General features: G+C 34.5%; 3 protein-coding genes across 4 annotated transcripts; all 3 read right to left on the minus strand.

The window, feature by feature from the left end:
* Positions 1-1460: 1460 nt before the first annotated feature.
* On the minus strand, positions 1461-2885 carry LOC11436793 (light-regulated protein 1, chloroplastic). The gene is made up of 3 exons (XM_003624450.3): positions 2513-2885; positions 1840-2001; positions 1461-1727 (listed from the first exon to the last, which is right to left on the minus strand). Exons 1-3 carry the CDS (start codon positions 2707-2709, stop codon positions 1652-1654), a joined length of 435 nt encoding a protein of 144 aa, XP_003624498.1. The 5' UTR covers positions 2710-2885; the 3' UTR covers positions 1461-1651.
* Positions 2886-3688: 803 nt separating this feature from the next.
* Positions 3689-10404, minus strand: LOC11429118 (sialyltransferase-like protein 1). The gene is made up of 11 exons (XM_003624451.4): positions 10085-10404; positions 9914-9993; positions 8564-8650; positions 8375-8452; positions 8196-8287; positions 7895-8096; positions 7637-7727; positions 5107-5165; positions 4829-4977; positions 4656-4737; positions 3689-4577 (listed from the first exon to the last, which is right to left on the minus strand). Exons 1-11 carry the CDS (start codon positions 10200-10202, stop codon positions 4185-4187), a joined length of 1431 nt encoding a protein of 476 aa, XP_003624499.1. The 5' UTR covers positions 10203-10404; the 3' UTR covers positions 3689-4184.
* Positions 10405-11267: 863 nt separating this feature from the next.
* LOC11436794 (RING finger protein 10) lies at positions 11268-17373 on the minus strand. 2 transcript variants are annotated; one of them, XM_003624452.4, is made up of 9 exons: positions 17133-17371; positions 16631-16677; positions 15139-16431; positions 13633-13721; positions 12879-12981; positions 12669-12773; positions 12245-12362; positions 11807-11980; positions 11268-11684 (listed from the first exon to the last, which is right to left on the minus strand). In XM_003624452.4, exons 1-9 carry the CDS (start codon positions 17281-17283, stop codon positions 11530-11532), a joined length of 2235 nt encoding a protein of 744 aa, XP_003624500.1. In that variant the 5' UTR covers positions 17284-17371; the 3' UTR covers positions 11268-11529. The 2 variants fall into 2 exon arrangements, with proteins under 2 accessions (XP_003624500.1, XP_039683273.1); XM_039827339.1 differs by lacking the exon at positions 11268-11684 and having other exon boundaries at positions 11913-12055; positions 17133-17373.
* Positions 17374-18569: the final 1196 nt, after the last annotated feature.

Here is an 18569-nt window from a genome sequence, read left to right on the forward strand (position 1 = left end):
AATGTTATATTTTTGTTGTCATTGAAAAAGATAAGAATTTATATTATATTTGGTATATTTTTTGTGTCATTGAAAAAGATAAGTATTGTTTGTTTTTTTGAACAAGATAAATTTGCATATAAAAATGTTATATTTTTGTTGTCATTGAAAAAGATAAGTATTGTTTATCTAAGGAGGGTTATTATATATTCTACCCTCCTTAGATAAATATAGTTTGTTACAATATAAAAGCGCATAATTTAAATCAAAATTAAAATTTCCTAAAAAATTCTATTCTTAATCTATATATGCATTAGCGGCTAGCGCAATAAAAAGAGTGGACATAATTTTGAGATGACTTTTTAACTTCCAATTATATCTCTCAGGTGTCAATTTGGATGAGGTAATTTAGATTCATAAAAAAAAAATCAATTATATCCTTAAATAAATTTGCCTCTGAGATGTTTTTTTTAGCAAATCTAAGAATACTGTATTTTTTTTTACAAATAAAAATGATATATTGTTGTTTTAATTAAAAAAAAAAATAGTATTTATATTATATTTACTATATTATTGGTATCATTAAAAAAAAAAAAGAATATTATCCGGTATTGTGTGTTAGATCATATTGAAACTTGTGTTCACACGTTTGTGTGGTGTTATTTATCATTTTTCATATGGTCTTCCATTGGCTAGAAATTGTGTTAGTGATGCTCTAGGATCCGTTTAGTTCGAGAGTTTTGGAGGGAAGAAGAGGGGAGATAATATTTTTAATATGACATTTTTGGTTCAATTTTTAGAAGGGATGGAAGAGAAGAGGAGCAAAATCTCTTCGAACCCACTTTTGGCTTCCCCTAAATTGGAGTTTGTTGGAAGGGAGAGGTGAGATGATCTCTTTAAAATTTTATTGCATTGCCAAAATTATCTTTAGATTAATTTAAAATCTCAATATTATCTTTGTAATAATTATTATTATTATTATTAGGTTATATTATCCCCACGGACCCCTAGTCTCACATCACAACTAATCTCTATTTAGTAGTTATTCCCGACCTGCTAGAAGCCCACAAGAGCTGGACCCGAAAGCCTCGCACTCAAAGGAACTAGAGACAACACGGTGAGAAAGCATGCTAAGCTCTATGCGGACAACCGTATAGACGCACATCCCGACTCCATTTCGACCATCCAGATCATCTTTAACAGACTCATATATTCACGCTGCATCTCATGGAGGTAGTTACAAGCCTCCGTGCCTATATAAGGGTGATTCTTCATCACCCTCGAGGTACGATTCACTTTCACCTTGCATTATGCTTAACCACCTCATTCACATTCTGACTTGAGCATTGGAGTGTTAACGCACTTGTAGGTACTTTTCACTCCCACCGTGGAATGACTAGCTCCGCCGCACCATGAGCATCCATCTGTATTGCCTGTGCTTTTGCTCTTATAATTGGGTTGATATTTATATACCCATTATATTCCCTTCTTAATATAAGTTTCTTTGCTTCAAGAAAAAAGCACATATGATGTCACATACATAGATTGTCTCTGAATTTTGACATTAAAATAACACAACTCATTTCATATATACAATCAATACTACAATTACACAGTGACAACTGTTGTAAGCTTCAATAGCGAAGGCAATACTAAGGTTTTTCAATTTCTTCTAGTAGACACCCTTTTGATAATCAGGCTCACAGAAAGCTCCTCCAAGATCATCACAAGCCTCTGCTTGGAAAACCCTGAAAAACACATCATCATCCATTTAACATTACAATTCTGATTTCATATTTCAACATTCAATAGTGAAGCTAATGAAAGTAGTAATTAAATTTTACTATAGCGAAATCATACGTCTTAGGCTCATTGTAATCAAGATATTCCCTCTCAATGTTCCCTGAAGCTGCAGTCTTTGGTGTATCATTCCTTGCTTCAGGCTGCAGCTTGACTTCAGGATTCATGTCTGCCAAACAAGCATCACCTCCAACAGTTTCACATGCCTCAGCTGGAAACACTCTGACAATAACACAAACAAATGTTATGGCAAAAACCATGTTGTGACTCTCCAAAATTTAGTCCTGAAACAAAATTCTAAAAGTCCAAAAGAATAATTGTGATGGTTGATTTTAGTTATAGAGATCATTTTTTAATTTTGCTAATTTTGATGAACAAATTCAGATTGCATGTACTTACAATTTCATGAACTAAATTACTGATTCATTAGTGAAATATGTATTTTATCAAAAACAATGAATATTTTTAGATTACCATTTGTCACAAATAGGTAGATCAGTTACTTAGCTAAAAAAACCATTGAAGGAGTTTCATGCAAGAGTTTGAACCATACCATGGAAACTAATAATATACTACTCACTTAGCAATATGTACCTATAAATAATGAGCACGATCTGTGCTTCCTATGTTTATAAATATAATTACAACCAACACTTTCAAGCATCAACAAACAAGCCTAAGAAAACCTAAACTAAACTAAAATGAATTAAGGTGGTAGAGAATGAAGGCTTACGAGAATGCAGAATTGTAATCAACTGTTGAAGGATCAGAGTTGTCGGTTACAACTTTGATTGCAGTGTAACGAGGTGGAGAAGAACGTGAGGCAATCAATTTGGTAGGGAAACTCAAATTAGTGGCAAGATGTGAGATACTCTTTGGTGTTGTTAAAGGCACAAAGGTAGTGGTTGCAAAGGTTAGAGCTGTCTGCATTTTTTAAGGGTATTGTTAGTGACCTTTTGAGTTGAATTAATCTTCTAAGGAAAGTTTGGTTTCGATTTATAGAATAGGAATAGGATACCTATCACTATAGTGGATGAGATATTTAGTATTCAGGATAAGGTTTCCTTTTTGTCTTGGGAGATAGATTGTCCTGGCTCACAAAATAATTGTGAATTTCTTGGACCTTTACAATCACTACTAGTCCATGTTTGTGTATTCTCTATTCTTATCTGTAAGAGCATTTCGTACAGCCAGGTGTAAGCATAACAGTAATACTATATTATCTATACATTTCTACATAATCCAAGGATCAAAATGTTGATTTACTTCTAAGTTATGTTATTTATTCATGTTGAGTTTATAGTATATTAAACATTTTTATTATAATTGATCAAATAACATTTTTTTTTTTTATTATTTTTAAAAATACATAATCCAATGACTCAATACGTTAACAGAGTTCCTATGAGAACACTTGTAAACACAACTTTACATTGGACATTTGTCTAATATAAATAGAAACATTTTTAATATCATCATTAATAAATAGAAACATCGTTGTAAACAGGTCAAAATGGACGTCTCTGCCTAGGGACAATATTCTTGTCCCAAACCAACAGAAAATGGAAGTTCCAATTACTCTGTTCAAATTTTCTACAACCAATGATCTCTGAAAAGTTTGAAAAATTTCAATTGCCAGTTCAAATTTGAAATGTTTCAGTAGAACGAGATCAACTTGAGTTGAGAGTATATCCATCCCATTCAACAATTTGTGACAAATCTCAAAGTATTTAGGGATTTTTTTCTTCTTCTTATTTTCTTGAGGTTGCTCAACTATTAATCAAGGACTGTGATTTAATAATATTTCACAATAAGATGAATAAAGTCGGCAAAACAAATCAAGCAACTATGTTTCTTGCAACAAATTCCAGATAGGAGGCAGTAGTTTGAGAATATTCCGAAAGTGAAAAAACATGAACAAAGCAAAACAGCTTAGCTACAAAATACCATTAAAACTCATGAAAACCAGTTTACAAAATGTCTGACCATCACTTTTCTCCTTTATAGACTTTGTTGATCATCACATAAAAGAAAAATGTTTTCCTCAGATAATTCTTTCTTCAGCCAATCAAACATTGTAATAAATACAGCATTGTCTATCTAAACCTGAAAGGAGGCACATCAAACTTCTGTAGTCAGAATTCCTATATTGTGATTTCTAGATCTCTACCATGGATAACCTTGATTATAAATCACTCATACCAATTAAATTATACATATTGACTCTCACGTTTTCCCTCGATGGAACTATGATTCTTTCCATGCTCTGCTAGCCGCAATACATGATGAAACAGAGGAGCTATTGAGGAACTGTAAGTCAGCAACTCAAGCTAACTTCATCCCAGATTTCATTTAGAAGACAGTTGGGTGTGGTCAGCAAATAAAAGTAGACTGAAAAACACCATTTACACCTCAGATTTTAAGGAGTGTCTCACACAGACTAGATCGTCCAACTTATTGCCATCCATTTTATATTGAGAGACCCCTTCCATCTGCCTGTAGTGAACCTGTGCTTCTTTCCTCAAACTTTTCAAAGGCATGACTTCCCATTTTTTATAATTTGAATACTTTCTGACATCACTCATATCTGATGATCCTGAAATAGGCCCGCCTTTGTCTGGGTCCACATTGCCCCACACCTTACAATTGCCAAACTGTCCTTTACCACCAGCCTTATCAGCTGAACTCTTTCTCAAGTGCCAAGCTGCTGCATGTGCTTGGCTTATCATTTCTCTACTTGGCACATCTGACCAGTCTTGCCTCCTCTTGGATCTCATTGGGGAGTGAATCCTGATTACCTACAATTAAACCAAATGTCAAAAACATATAAAAAGAATACAAGGGTTATTCTATGTGGAATTATATAATGCAAATACCCCAAGACATTCTAGAAGTTGGTAGTATGCTCTTCCTTGAAGTGGATTGTGACCTTTCCTAGGAGCAGAGAAGTATCTTGTCCTATAAGGAAACAAAAGTGATAATAAGGAAGATAAAACATGTACAGCAATCAATATGTGAAATAAATCAAAATTCAAATAGGTAAACCCACCATTCAGTGTATCCCGGATCAACAGTGAAACCATATATATCAACAATATCACACATGGAGAGTGCTAATTCGATAGACTTCATTCCAGTTCCTTTGGCACCTCGACGCAGTACAATACCTTGAAAGAGATAGACTGGATTTGGTAGAGTCTGCATAAAAAGGTAGTGCAAAAGAATGTGGATAAACTAACTCTAGGAAGTATACAATGGCAACCATCTTCATCAAATTTATATACCAAAAGGCATCAAATAAATATCTATCAAAGAACAGATTCTCACCTTTATAACTGCATTGATTTCTCTGTGTGTCAGACTTTTTATTATGAGTACCTCATCATCTGCAAAATAACAAAATTAATTTACTCATTTAATAAATGTAAACACTAGATTTCTAGTTGAGTGAAATTCTAGATTTCTAGTTACACGGGATAGGGAACCTATCTACCAGTTGATTTCTATAAATTTGAGCAAGATATTTAAATTAGACCAGCTAGCAGCTATCCAGATATATATTGATAAATTCATCAATATACTTGATAGAATCTAATAAATTGCATCAAACAAACAATTTTTTGTTATTACTTTAATTTATTTACTTATATGGGGATTATACTTATGAGCCATACCATACTATAAGTTATGGGATAGGGTAAATGAAATGAGCAGAGACTAAGAAAAGAATCCAAGGAGTGAAGTTATGGGATAGGGTTACTGATGATCAGATTGGCTTAATGCTTGTAAGGTCAACCATGGAAGCGATTTACTTGATACGAGGAGTGAAGTGATATTGGGAGGATAAATAAAACTTACACACGGTTTTGCATTAAGCCCGTGGGTGGCCAAATTTTTGCATCCTCAATCCTCAGAACAGTCTTACACCACCGCTGGAATCGGCAGATTTGAAGCTGCGTATTGCAGTATCCAATTTGCTCATACACCAAAAGAATACATCTCATTGTGGTTGGTGTAGATGTGTGGATTATTTAGACAAGGAAAAAAAAGGGTGGGACAGAATGAGTATCCTGCAAAGTGGATCTAGTGCATGATGTGATGGGTTAGGCCCAAATAGGTCTTAGTGATGAGATTAATGAATGAAAAGTAAAAGAAAACTTGGATAGTTATGCCAACCGAGCTTTGTTTTGGGTATAGTGGGCCAAGCCAAAGCGAATAGAGTTCAGGAAATATATACATTCATTCGCTTATTGTTTCTACAATGTAGATTAGAATGGGGAGACAAGGATGAGGATAAAAGGGTTTCTTATGTTCAAGTTTTCAGGTCGAACAAAACCTTGAAAACAAGGTTGAATTTCAGGGGAGTGGTATTGTTATGGACAATCAAAGTGGTTAGCTGGTTTGTTAGAGGGAATCCGCTACATAATAAATGCAAGGGTGGAGGGGGATCATTCAGATTTGTAAAAGTTTGAGTGAATATAGTAGTGGCTCTGTTGTAGAAAAGAAACTCTTGGAGAGAGAGATCTTTCACTTGTTATCAATATTTAACAAAATTGCTACTTAATTTCAGTTCTATCTATCAATTTTCCATTACAATTTCTACATTTTCGCAGCGATGCCTCTGTAGAAAAAGTGCCGGGATTGAAAGTAACACTGAAGTTCTGCTATTGAAGACATTTTATAGACCAATAAATGGGAGGATCCAGTGGTGAAGAAGCCAGTCAGTTTAAAATTTTTGTGTAGCCCTGTTAGGGATATAACGGTGGTTGATCTCAACAGCTAGGGAAACAAGACTATTCGCCGTAGTTTTTATTGATTCAAGGAAAATGGATACACAAAGGGCTATTCTGTTATGGGTTCTACTTGTTGTTGCCTAATCCACCCATATCGATGCATTTTTCACTTCAAGTACTGATCGAAGTTGGCTCTATATCAAAATTTCACAAAAGGATAAAATCAATTATGAAACTTTAAATATCCCCATTTATCACGGAAAATTTTAAGAACGGGATATTCAGATCAATTAGAGATGTAACCTTGATAGAAAGGGAAACAAAAGTGTTTTGGTTCTACTTCTGAAAACTGTTCTTTGATTTTCTTACTGTGTCGTAGAGTTGAATCCAGCTTCTCTCACATTATTTCCAAAATCTTTAGATAAAAATGTAACCATACCAGGAAGAAATACAAACAGGGTATATTTTTCTTTTTAAGCAAATTTCATACAATACAAGAATGTTATGTGATTTGTACATGCTCCTCAAACCTTCTAAGTTTATCCACGTTTTTTATAGCACGCCACACTTCACAAATGATCATGTACTAATGTTCAAGTAATATCACATAGATGCTTAAGTCGGTAAATTTGGGGAGAGTGGAGGGGATTAAAATTGGATCAGTGGTTCATAATCATGTTGGCAAAGTGCAACGAGGCCTAGTGCCAAGGCATTCAACCATTTAATTAAACAAAAATACGGTTAAACACGTATAATGCGATGGGAGAAATCCTTATGCTAAAATTTAGAATTATAATTTATGCAATTCTGAGGACATGAAAACCAGGCATAACCCTTCACATGGGATGGAATTAGAAGAATATGAAACACAAAAAATTAAAAAAATAAATGAATCAACAATGCTACAAGAAATTACACAAGGTAAAGTTCTCTGTAATTTCTTAGGTAACAAAAGATGGGTATAACCTATTTAAGGCATATAGAGATTTAAGGGAGCAACCAATGGTAAATGATGGTGAGGGTGAATATAATCTCAGTATAACTAATGTGACCCAGAATCACATGCGTGGTTATCGATAAAATTTGACATTTTTGTTTAATTATTATCATGTATAGTAACTTACCAGAACCATTTAAGATAGGAACCATGTTGCGAGCAGCACCTCTCACGACTAGACGGAAATCCCTCTTAAGACCAACGTACTTGGCATATTTCTACACAATTCATAGAGGTAAGGTAAGCTTTTGAAATAAAGTTTCAAATTAGGCCATGTTTGAGCTTTTATTAGCATATGTCAATAAGTAACTGGATATCAACTCAACAGAAAGCCAAGTTTTAGAACAATAAATTATTTTAAAGTTGATATCTAAGAAAAATTTACCTCATTAACAGGGGCCTCATTGTCTCGAAAAACAGCATCATGACTATCAATTTCTTTGCCAAATTCTGTCTTCAGAAGGTCCCCAGAATTCCCAACAACAGCACAAGTACGAAACTGCCGTGGGTGAAAGGGGGGTTTTGCGGGTAATAATATATTAAGCTGTTCTTCACAAAGAGTCTTATTATAGCACTTCTTTGCCCCCCTACAAGAAGAAAACTTGTAACTACACTTGCTTCATAATCAAATGTTCACAGAAAATACAATTGACACACAAACAGAAGTCAATTTTTGAGATTCATACAATTGTGCTATTCTTAGTGGAGCATAATCTACCCAACCACCAGGACGAACGTCAAGATACTCTCTTGTCAACACTGTGGTCATGTTACGGTACTGCAACAGCACAACATAGTATTCAGTACAGATTCGTCCTAAAACACAACTTAAGCAGAGGTGAAAATATAAACCATAGAAATCTACCTGTTCCCATAGTAGTATTGCCTCACACACATCATACGTGTACTCCAAAGGCTCAAATTTTTTGAACTGCTGATTGTACTGCAGTTGTTGAAACATTAAGAATTAAAAAATATATTAAAGAAAACCAGCGTCAAACTATAAGTTGAAAATTGAATTAAAGAAGAAGGGTTAGTAGACTAAAGTATATACCCAAGTGCTGTTGGTGCCTTCAGGGTATTTAAGGACCAACGTGCAGTGGTCAATAATGTCTGCAGTGAGTCCAAGCCCCCTATTAGCCTGTTTTCAATCCAAAACTCAGCTCAGTTCTTCACACTACGATATAATTCAGATATTCTGACCAAGAAAGGAAGAAAAAAACAAACACGGTCAAATCCAGAACAGTGTTTGGATTCTCAATTAAGTGTCGGAATTGATTTTTCCACCAAGCTAATGCAGTTTTAGTAAAATACAGTTATGAATACAAATGTTTAGTTACCGTCCAAACTTAAATGAGATTCAAATTGTGAATCGAAAGACCTATTTTCTGAACCTAGAACAAAATCAAATCATATTATGAAAACATAAGATATGTTACCAATGAAATAAGAAATTTTTAAGTGAGAATCATTGATATGGAAAAATTACAGGCTGATATTTCATCTTTTAACCACAGTACTCAAGTGGTTGGCAAAAGAAAAGTGGTTGGCTATACGCAAAATTGACAAAACAAGTGGCTAGGTATACAAACCACTCTCTTGTCAACACTGTGGTTCATTAGAATGAATTGGGGTTTAAGATGAGATTCACATCCAAAGTAGATACACACTAGAGATGTGTATCAATTGGATTGGATTTAGTTTCATACTGAATCCGGATACATACTCATAACCATTGTAGTCCGGGTCGAGTGCTGGTTCGTAGGATCGTACGACCCTACGTCCCACGGCATCTCAACTGTGCTTCGACTTTACTCATGTTCGTTTTTGCTCTGTTTGCTCTGTTTTTCCTCTGTTTCCTCTATCAACAACCTACTGATCCTACTTATGAATCGTGTTTACCATCTTTCACCAGCCTACTGATCGTACTTAAAAACTCAAACCTGACTACATTGCTCAACAGCAACAACAACAACAATCAAGTCTTATCTCACTAAGTAGGATCGACAATATGGATCAAATTACACCATCATATACCATATTTCGATCCAACTCACTAATCTCTAAATCTTCCTTAATAGCTTCTCTTATAGATTTTCTAGATCTTCCTTTGCCTCTAGTGATTTGACTACCCTTCATCCGATCTATTCTCCTTACGACAGACTCTACATGTCTTCCTTCTCTCTCCATGCCCACACTACCAAAAGTTTTACATACTAATACTGAAAACATCCAAGCATTATAACGCTTGAAACTCAATAATCAATTTTAGAAAATCAATTAATTCAAAATCATGACCTAAACACACACTAAGTTTCTCAAAAATCACTTAAACACTATGCATAGCAAAAAATGATAAACGGTAAGAAAACGAATGATGTTATTACTGAGATGGAAAAGTTACCACACATTGCTTGACAGTGGACTGAAACTGAAATAGATCACGAATTGATTCGGAGTTGCGACGATCTGAAAAGACGGAGCCTGATAATGCGAAATGAAAAGAGAATTAGGTAACTGAAAATTAAGGAATAATTAGAAAGAAAGATGATTAGGGAAAAAAGTGATTACCGACCGGAGAAGAAAGAGGATTGGATGAAGAAGAGAAGGAGGAGGGAGAAGAATGCAGCGGCAAAGACCAGATATAGAATCTTCGGTCTCGCAGCAGATGCTACTTGCTTGTGCTGTCTCATTGATCTTGTTGCTATTTGCTACTCCAGAGAGAGAGAGAGAGAGAGCAGTGAACGACGACGTTTTTGGCTCTGATGTGAACAACTTCGACTTTGCTTCTGGTGATGGAATGGAAGCGCAACTATCACGCTGTTACACCTTGCATTTTTTTCATCTCTTGCATTCTGTTTTTCGTCAGTTAAAAAAATTATGCTTCCCTCAAAAAAATTACAAGAGTTTGTGTTTTTAGATCTTCATATCTAAGTTTATTAATTAATATAAAAAAAAAATTCAAATTTTTGTTCATTTTAAATTAAGAGATAAAAAATTCATATAGCGAACAATCGTAATAAAGAGAACATAGAAGACAAACTAGGGGAAAAGATGTCCTTTTATAAAATGCTGGATTTGTTTTTGAAAATTACAAGAGAAATGGTAGAAAATATTGGATCTATATTCTCCTGAGATTGTTATGAAGTATTTGTTTCATGAAAGTAAAAATACTTTGGGAAAAAATTGGGAAACATGTTTTAAGGTATTTTGAAGAAAAATTAAAGTTTGATTAATACTCATAACATCTATTCAAATTGTTGGTAAGAGCAAAAAAGAATTTACTCAAGGATGAAACGTTTAAAAATTTTGAATTTTCATTGAAATAATTCTTAGTCAAATTTACTTACATCCAATCACATCCCCATTAAGAAAAAATATGGTTAGTTACACAATTTTAAGATAATTTTAAAATCCCTCAAACAAACAAAAAATCTTTCAAAGTAATGTGAGCCTTTGTTTTCTCGTTCCAGGGTGTTTTAAAAAGCTGTACAATGAAACTTCCGCGGCAAAAACCACAATTTTCCTTAACACATACCAAACTGCGACTAAGTCAAGTTAAATAAGATAAAGGCTTAAACAGCCACTAAGTTGAGCTTTAATTTACAACATGAATTATGGACCAAACTATCAGAGCATAACATGATGTAATTCGAAAGATTTTTTTTTTTATCTAAAAACTTCAGCTTTTGGTGGAGTACAAGGCTAACTCGATGCAAAATGAAATATAAAACTTGAACTCAACCCGCTAAAAATAATTCAATAAATTTTATGAATTGATAGACAAATATTAAGAGTAAATAATGCAAAGAACGGAACCATCCTAAACAAAAACATCTTTAAAAATGTGCGCAGTATCCAACATTGGACATCATATTTATTCTACAGATCCATGGAAACATTCTGCCTGAAGTCGTGGATTATGTACTGATGAAAACACTTATTTCTCCACACAAGTCTCTACTTTCCTAAAGTTAATTAAACTCGCCATAAAATACATGTAATCTACAGGACAAATAATCAATAACGCCTGCCACCAGATGTTGACAGAAGAACTCGATTTGGTTTCTTTCCTTTCTTTCCTAAGTCATTTGTCTTCGGAGCATTCGAAGTTCCATTAGATTCTGCTCTAGATATGACATTGGAGTATGATAGTGTCTCCCCATTCCTCAAACCTACAGGATTCCAACAGTTGAGAAATAAAACATGTTCAGGCCCTTGAAGCCGCTTGATTCTTCACTGGCATAACACATTTGGCAAGAAAAAAAAAAAAAAAATTTGCAGAATCATATAATACCTGCTGTACCAGAAGAACCAGCAATTGAATTGTTACTATGTAGATCGCTAGTTTCTTGAGTAGGAAAGGATGGAGAATCATGGCCAGCGGCAAAACCAAGCCTAGTAACACTTGAGAACAATTTCCTCTCACCAACAACCGGAGGACTTGATGACAAAGCAGAATTTCCCAGAGCTAAACAAAAAGCAAATTCAAAAATTATACACACCACAATTGATCATTAGCTGCAATAATGGAAATTATGCAGACCTGTTACACTCAACAACAACCACACCCCATACAATTAGTTCATTTTCTCGCACGCAACATAACATTTCTACAATAATAAGGTTTCTAGTAATGTGATCACAAATTCCTCATTTCATTTTCCTAGTAAAAAAAATATATTCCTCATTTCAACATCCAGAAAGCAGATTGCTGATAGGTTCTATCAATTACCTTCAAAGTCATCCATGGAGAACGTGGGAGGATCATCACGAGAAATAAACTGATAATGGGTTGACATGGAAAGAGCATAATTATCAGTAGCTTCGGCCTTCAATTTTTCCTTTTGTTCCTACAGAATAAGAATACAACACAATTCCAAAGTCATGGCAAAGTGCAAGCAAATTATGTGGATGCCAAATTCAATTTCAATCTAAAAATCATTGGGGTGCAAATTAAGAAACTGAGAATTAAAAGTCTGCACAACCCTAAGTAAGTCTGCACAATCCTAAAGCCTAGCATGGCCCAGAAGAACCCTGTTATGCAAGCATTAAGGGTGCAAGAAGTAAGCCGGGAGCTCCAAAAAAATCCTATTAATCGAAAATTTAAACCAATTTACATATGTTTGTGTATATAATATGTTGGCCTACATCAATACCTTCTTTGCAATTTGCTTCCTCTGGTTTGCACGTTTCTTTATTTCATCCATAAAAGGGGCCAGTGCTTCAGGAGGCAACATCTCACTCAAATCAACTTCACAAAGCTGAAAAATTAGCAAACATCTATTATTTATTTATTTTTGATAAAGCAAACATCTATTATAAATCATAAGAAAATATTATAGAGCTAAATAACTCTAAAAATGTACCTGAAATATTGTGGTTAGCGGAAAATGACTTAGAAATCGATACCGCCTCCTCATAGCCTCAGATTGAGTAACTGTCTCCAATTGTAGAATCCTTCCACTTATTCTGCAATCGGTTATAACAAAAAAGCATTTAATGCTCACTTCTAAAAGGAGGGTGCTTATTCAAATCGTCAACCATAGGTACACAAAAATACACCAAAATATTGGATAATACCCTCAGGCTGCAAAGTATATAATCAAATAGAAAGAAAAGATACAAATTCATGCAACATTGCATGAAAATTTGGCCTTTGATAGAGACCCAACTGCGATTGGTTTATGTAGCCAACTCACCTACTGGGTTAAAGCCTACTGGGTATTATTGTTACTTCTCAGAAAACATTTTCAACCAATCCAGTACTGGGAGTCTCTGATAAGAAATCACAAACCAAACTTACATTTGAATTGAATACTAGCATTTTAGTTTAAAGCCAAGGTTTAACACTATCTTGAAATCCACAGTACAATCTTGAGAAACTAAATGGCATGTATATAATTAAATCATACTAGTTTTCCCGACATTCATCATTTTTCACCCAAACCTAATTCCATATGTACATAAAACTCATGGGATTTGACGTCCTTGATGTCAGACACATGTATGTGTATAAACCAAAATCATGACATGAGAATCACTAGAATCTATGCACACAAACCAATGCATTTTTCAATTATTTCAGCACATAGTGGAAGTAAATTTTGATATTTCTCAAACCTGTGAGGAAGTTTATCATAGCTACCATAATGATGCAGTAAACACTTCGTGTTCAAAGGATGAAGAATTAGATGTTGACCATCAACGGCCTGAAGAAGACATGAACATGGTAATATTAAAATGTCATAAACTACACGGAAATTAGATTGAAAGCTTTACGCATGCTTCAATCAGGCATTGTCTGATAAAACTAAAAGTAGCAATTCGACATAGCAACAATGAGGGATTACAAGATAAAATGGCTTAGGTTGCTATACACAATTTAATGTCCAATGATAAAATTCAACATGTTGGTAGTAAAACAAAAAGTAATTGGCATCCACTAATACAACCAGCATGACAAATAAGCCAGACCATCTTAACAAACATAACACATCTTTAAACTGACATGAACAAAATTAAAGCCATTAGTGAAGAAGATAACTGCAGTATCAAAACTAGCTCAAATTTTCCATTTTATGAATTAAAAAATCTAGGGTGGCATCGTGCAGCAAGCGACCAGAGGACCTATTGGGATACCACTTCAACAGAACTTTGACAATTAAGAAATCTCTCTATAACAATATTGTTATAAACGATCACTCAGTACAAGAAAGTCAATGGATAATGGCCGCAGGGGGCACCATGAAAGCCATGGAAATAGTTGCCACCATATAAAAGCTGCCATACAATGGTGTTTTATCACACAACTGCCATACCTTACTACCATGGCTGCCATTTACCAACATCGGTGAAAAAAATCACATGAAAGGATCAGATCCAGTTGTTTCAGTTTAAACATCTACCATGTTAAACTCAATTAAATTAATAAATAAAGTTAATTAGGTCCACCGGAAAGAAAAAAAAAGTTAATTAGAGACTCGTTCTAAGATTCAATACTTGTTCCTTCTCAAGTTACGACGAGAACCATTTTCAGCCCCTAAACATCAATCCATTTCCTGAAGTGTTTCTGATTTTAGAATCACAAAGACAATTTTTTATCATCTCCAAAATCAACCAATAAATCTTCATTTACTGCTGCCAATAACATACTGCAACCCGCTTTCTTCAACATACACTCCCTTTTCTTTTAAAGTTTTAGTAGTCGTGATGAGGTGAATGAAAAGGGATGGGATGGGATGGCAAAGGAACAATTATACATGTTTCATAATTAACAACAAAACTTTTTTCGACTAGGTGGGATTGGGTACATGGATCAATCAACGCCATAAATCCTGTCATGTATTTGGTTTAAAGATAGATTATTTACCTCTAAATTACTCTCAAGTCTTAACAATTAGCCTATAATTTTTCTTGGTCTCTCACTACCTACACATCCCAGACAAGCCAATCACAGACAACATGTCTTCCTATACCTTACAATTTACACGATGTCAAATTACTCCATATAGTGCCTAATATGGACAACCAGTCCATGATGACAACACATTTGTTCTATCTAATTAGGAATATATGAAGCAAGAAACATGAGATGGACACAACAAAAACCAACTGCCATTAGTTTACCTGATAGAAATTGTACGAATCATTTTCCTTTGCATCTCCAATGCCATTTGAATGCCCTTGAATACAATTTTTCTCTTCATATGAAGAAGACAAAGTTATCTCCTTCTCAGCTAGTACCTTGTCCACATCCAAAGTATCATCCTGACAGGTTCCAGCAGTTGATTTATCCAATATTACAACCTTACTTTGATCGGGGAAATCAGTGGAGGAAGTTCTTGATCCATTAGAACAGCTTTCGTCATCACTATCCCAAGCATTTGTAGATATTGATGGGGTCTGGGGTGCATAATCAATGAGGTTGGAAGATTTTTCACTATAACAAGCCTTGTGCTCATTCCAGTACTTTTTTCTCTGCTTTAACTGCTGCATTGCAGCACTAACATATGGAAGCTTCTCCATGTCGTCAACAAGACCTGAATCAGCTCTGGCCAGCCAACCGTCTAGATCTGATATTGCATGTCTCACTGAGAGATCTACATCTGACGTGAGTGTGAACTTAGAAAAGGGGTCACATACATCGCCTCGGCCACATGATGAATTATCACCCTCTTGTTTATTTTTATGCGAAAGAGTAAATGAATCCTTCTTCCTTGTTAAGAAAGTGAACTCAATATTATCTCCTACTTGATACTGTTTGACATTTGTGATGTGGAGTGTATATAAATCCTTGACAGATATTGTCACAAAGCACAACGGACACCTTTTCCAGCGATCACCTTTGTGATCCTCTTCACCCAACATCAAGTATTGTAGTATACATGGAAAACAGAAAATGTGTCCACATGAGGTTATTTGGGGACACAGGGGATGCTCCAAACAAATTGGACACTGAACTGGAAAGGGGGTCGAATATGTCACGCATATAATATCTTCCCACTGCAACATTTTATCTGGATCCATTGAGTCCGGTGAATAATTTCCAGAATCTAGCACCATGAATTTGAAATTGGCCTGCAAAAACAAATCTTTGTTGTATGGTCTTGTCTTCCTCTGCCTCCTTGCTGGAGGGGGAGGAGGAGGACCCCTTTGTTGAGAACGGGATATTGGATCATACTGAAAATTGAGCAAGTGATTGGCATTTGCCATTTGAGACTTCCTTCCTGCCAATGGGGTGCTTCCTTGAGAATATACAGACCCGGTAGTCTGTTGGTTTCTATGAGAAGAAACTGTTCCTGTTGTCTTCCCCTCATATTGGGAAGATCCAACTGTCCGTCTTCCTGAGTGACTCCTAGATTGTGTTCTAGAGTTTCGCTGAGGTGTCTTCATACCACTTGAAGACTCTAATTCCGTCACCTAAAAGCAACAGAGATACACACAAACATACGATCAATGTCAACTCTATACTTCTAACAGATCTTAGGCTTCTAGAAAACAAGTTAATTAATCAACATTCGACATAAGTTCCTTCAAAACATGCATTTCAGGTGTGACAAATACAAGAATTCAATAGATAAATAAATAATCCAATCCTCCACGTGGAAAATTAAAATACCTTTTCGGAGGGCACACCAGAATTTTCTGCAGCAGGATTTGATGGACCTGCCAAATACACCACAAAATTATTCATTAGAACAAACAACATCAAATCAAACAGATAAAGAACTTCATTCAAGAAAAACTAAAAGAAAACACTTAACTCCCAATGATCATACCTCAAAACAAAAAACAAAAAATCTCACAATGATCAAATTTCATTAACCAAAAACAAAAAAAATTGAAAATCCCCGCTTTTTATAACCTAGTGAAGTCAGACCAATAATCAATTCACAAAAACAATAGTAATAAACAGCCCCCATTGATTTAGTTCCCAAATTCTACACATAAAAATTTGAACCCTGCTCCTAGACAGCATTTCTAATACAAAATCAGAGCAACCAAAACGCAGCTACAAAAAATTTACATTTTTTTAATTTAAACTCGTATTAATTTATTCTCTACATACTAAACGGGAAAACAAAATCGAAATAATGGGGAAATTAAAGGTTTAATGGAACCTGGAAGATCGTGGATCTGGAGAGATCCGAGAGAGTGGTGGAGTAAAGGGGAAAGAGAATCTGAAATTCCATGTTGTAAATTAGGGTTAGGGATTGTCGAATTTTGAGAAGATGAAGATGACGATTGGGTTTGTGAGGGCAAGATGGACATGAAATATCTGGAAGAAAGGGGGGGTTAGGGATTCGTCACTGCTCTATCTATCTATCAACTTCTTCTAATTTTACTTTACCAAAAATTATGAAAGATGTTTTTATATTTTTGTTTTATTTTCGCGGCATGGTGGGGCTTCAGGGTATCCTTGCCGCATCTTCGCCGAATATTTTTCTACCGCCACCGGTCTTAACTCATGTAAATACAATTATGCCCTTCCTTAATTCCTTCTATTATTTATTTTCTATTTATTTATGTTTTTTTTTTTTCAATAGAATAAAAACCATAAGCTTAGCTTACTTGGTAAGGGACAATGCATATTATATGCAGGAATGAGGTTTGAATCTCGGACACCCCATTTATTCAACTTTAAGGTGAATTTCTTTAGCCGCTAAACTACTTGACCAAAAAAGGAAGAATAAAGTTTAGGTGAGGGTCAATTTCTTATAACTGATAAATTGAACCAACTTTTTTTTTTTGGCTATCTATCCCTTTTTCTATCTCAATTATGATGATTATTTTAATTTAATTTATATTTATTTCAATTTAAACTTCGTAATAAAAATGTTCCACAACAATTGATAAATAGTTTTTTTAAGTCAAATTAACCTATCAAAATTAATACCGAGAATCAAATGTAAAACTTTTAAGAGAAATATACACCGAAGTTTTAAAGTTTCAAATAAATACTATCAAACAAAACCAAACGGATTGTTGATAGATAAATACGAATCCAGTGTAGTTTAAATTAAAACTAAAATTTTAAAAATAGTTAGTTGTTGAATCCACTATAGGCAATCAGAAATCTTTTAAGTTTGACAATTCTCTTAAAATTGGTCATTTTATGCTACATTTTGCTTGCATAGTTGGCTCTTGAAGTTAAGTTAAATTACACTTGACATCCTTGAAGTTTGACATTTTCTTGAAGTATTACCATGAATTGTTAAAACATAATCCAAATAACATGCACAAGTTGATTAGCAAGTACTTTGTACAAGGAGGTTAATGACATTGATTATGTGGATACTCTTTATTATCGAAGTTTTTAAAGTTTGTACATGAACTTTGATGATTGTAGAGAACTGCAAGAAAATATAATTTGAAAAATACTAAGAATGCTCTCTTTTTAGCATTCTTTAACATTCACTTTTTTATTGGATAAAATTTATGTAGGTCTTACCACTTTATGTGGGATCGATTTTCAATGTGTGATACCCATGTAAATTTCACCCATAAGAGAGTGGATGTTGGAGAGAGTGTTGAAAAGAGAATGTCAATTGAACTCT

This window comes from Medicago truncatula, chromosome 7 (genome assembly GCF_003473485.1).
Source record: "Medicago truncatula cultivar Jemalong A17 chromosome 7, MtrunA17r5.0-ANR, whole genome shotgun sequence".
NCBI classification, from domain to species: Eukaryota; Viridiplantae; Streptophyta; class Magnoliopsida; order Fabales; family Fabaceae; genus Medicago; species Medicago truncatula.

Bases quoted from the DNA above. Each gene is read 5' to 3' on its own strand.
- LOC11429118 (XM_003624451.4), bottom strand. From the start codon at position 10,202: ATGAGACAGCACAAGCAAGTAGCATCTGCTGCGAGACCGAAGATTCTA. The intron at 8,651-9,913 runs GTAACTTTTCCA...GATTGAAAACAG, and splicing joins CCACTGTCAAGCAATGTGTG to GCTAATAGGGGGCTTGGACT. The intron at 5,166-7,636 runs GTAAGTTACTAT...GTTATTTTGCAG, and splicing joins TCCTATCTTAAATGGTTCTG to ATGATGAGGTACTCATAATA.
- LOC11436794 (XM_003624452.4), bottom strand. From the start codon at position 17,283: ATGTCCATCTTGCCCTCACAAACCCAATCGTCATCTTCATCTTCTCAA. The intron at 16,432-16,630 runs GTATTTTAATTT...TGTTGCTTTTAG, and splicing joins CTGGTGTGCCCTCCGAAAAG to GTGACGGAATTAGAGTCTTC. The intron at 12,363-12,668 runs GTATTGATGTAG...CTTATTCTGTAG, and splicing joins GGAAGCAAATTGCAAAGAAG to GAACAAAAGGAAAAATTGAA.
- LOC11436793 (XM_003624450.3), bottom strand. From the start codon at position 2,709: ATGCAGACAGCTCTAACCTTTGCAACCACTACCTTTGTGCCTTTAACA. The intron at 2,002-2,512 runs GTAAGCCTTCAT...TGTTATTGTCAG, and splicing joins GATTACAATTCTGCATTCTC to AGTGTTTCCAGCTGAGGCAT. The intron at 1,728-1,839 runs GTATGATTTCGC...TGTGTTTTTCAG, and splicing joins GATTACAATGAGCCTAAGAC to GGTTTTCCAAGCAGAGGCTT.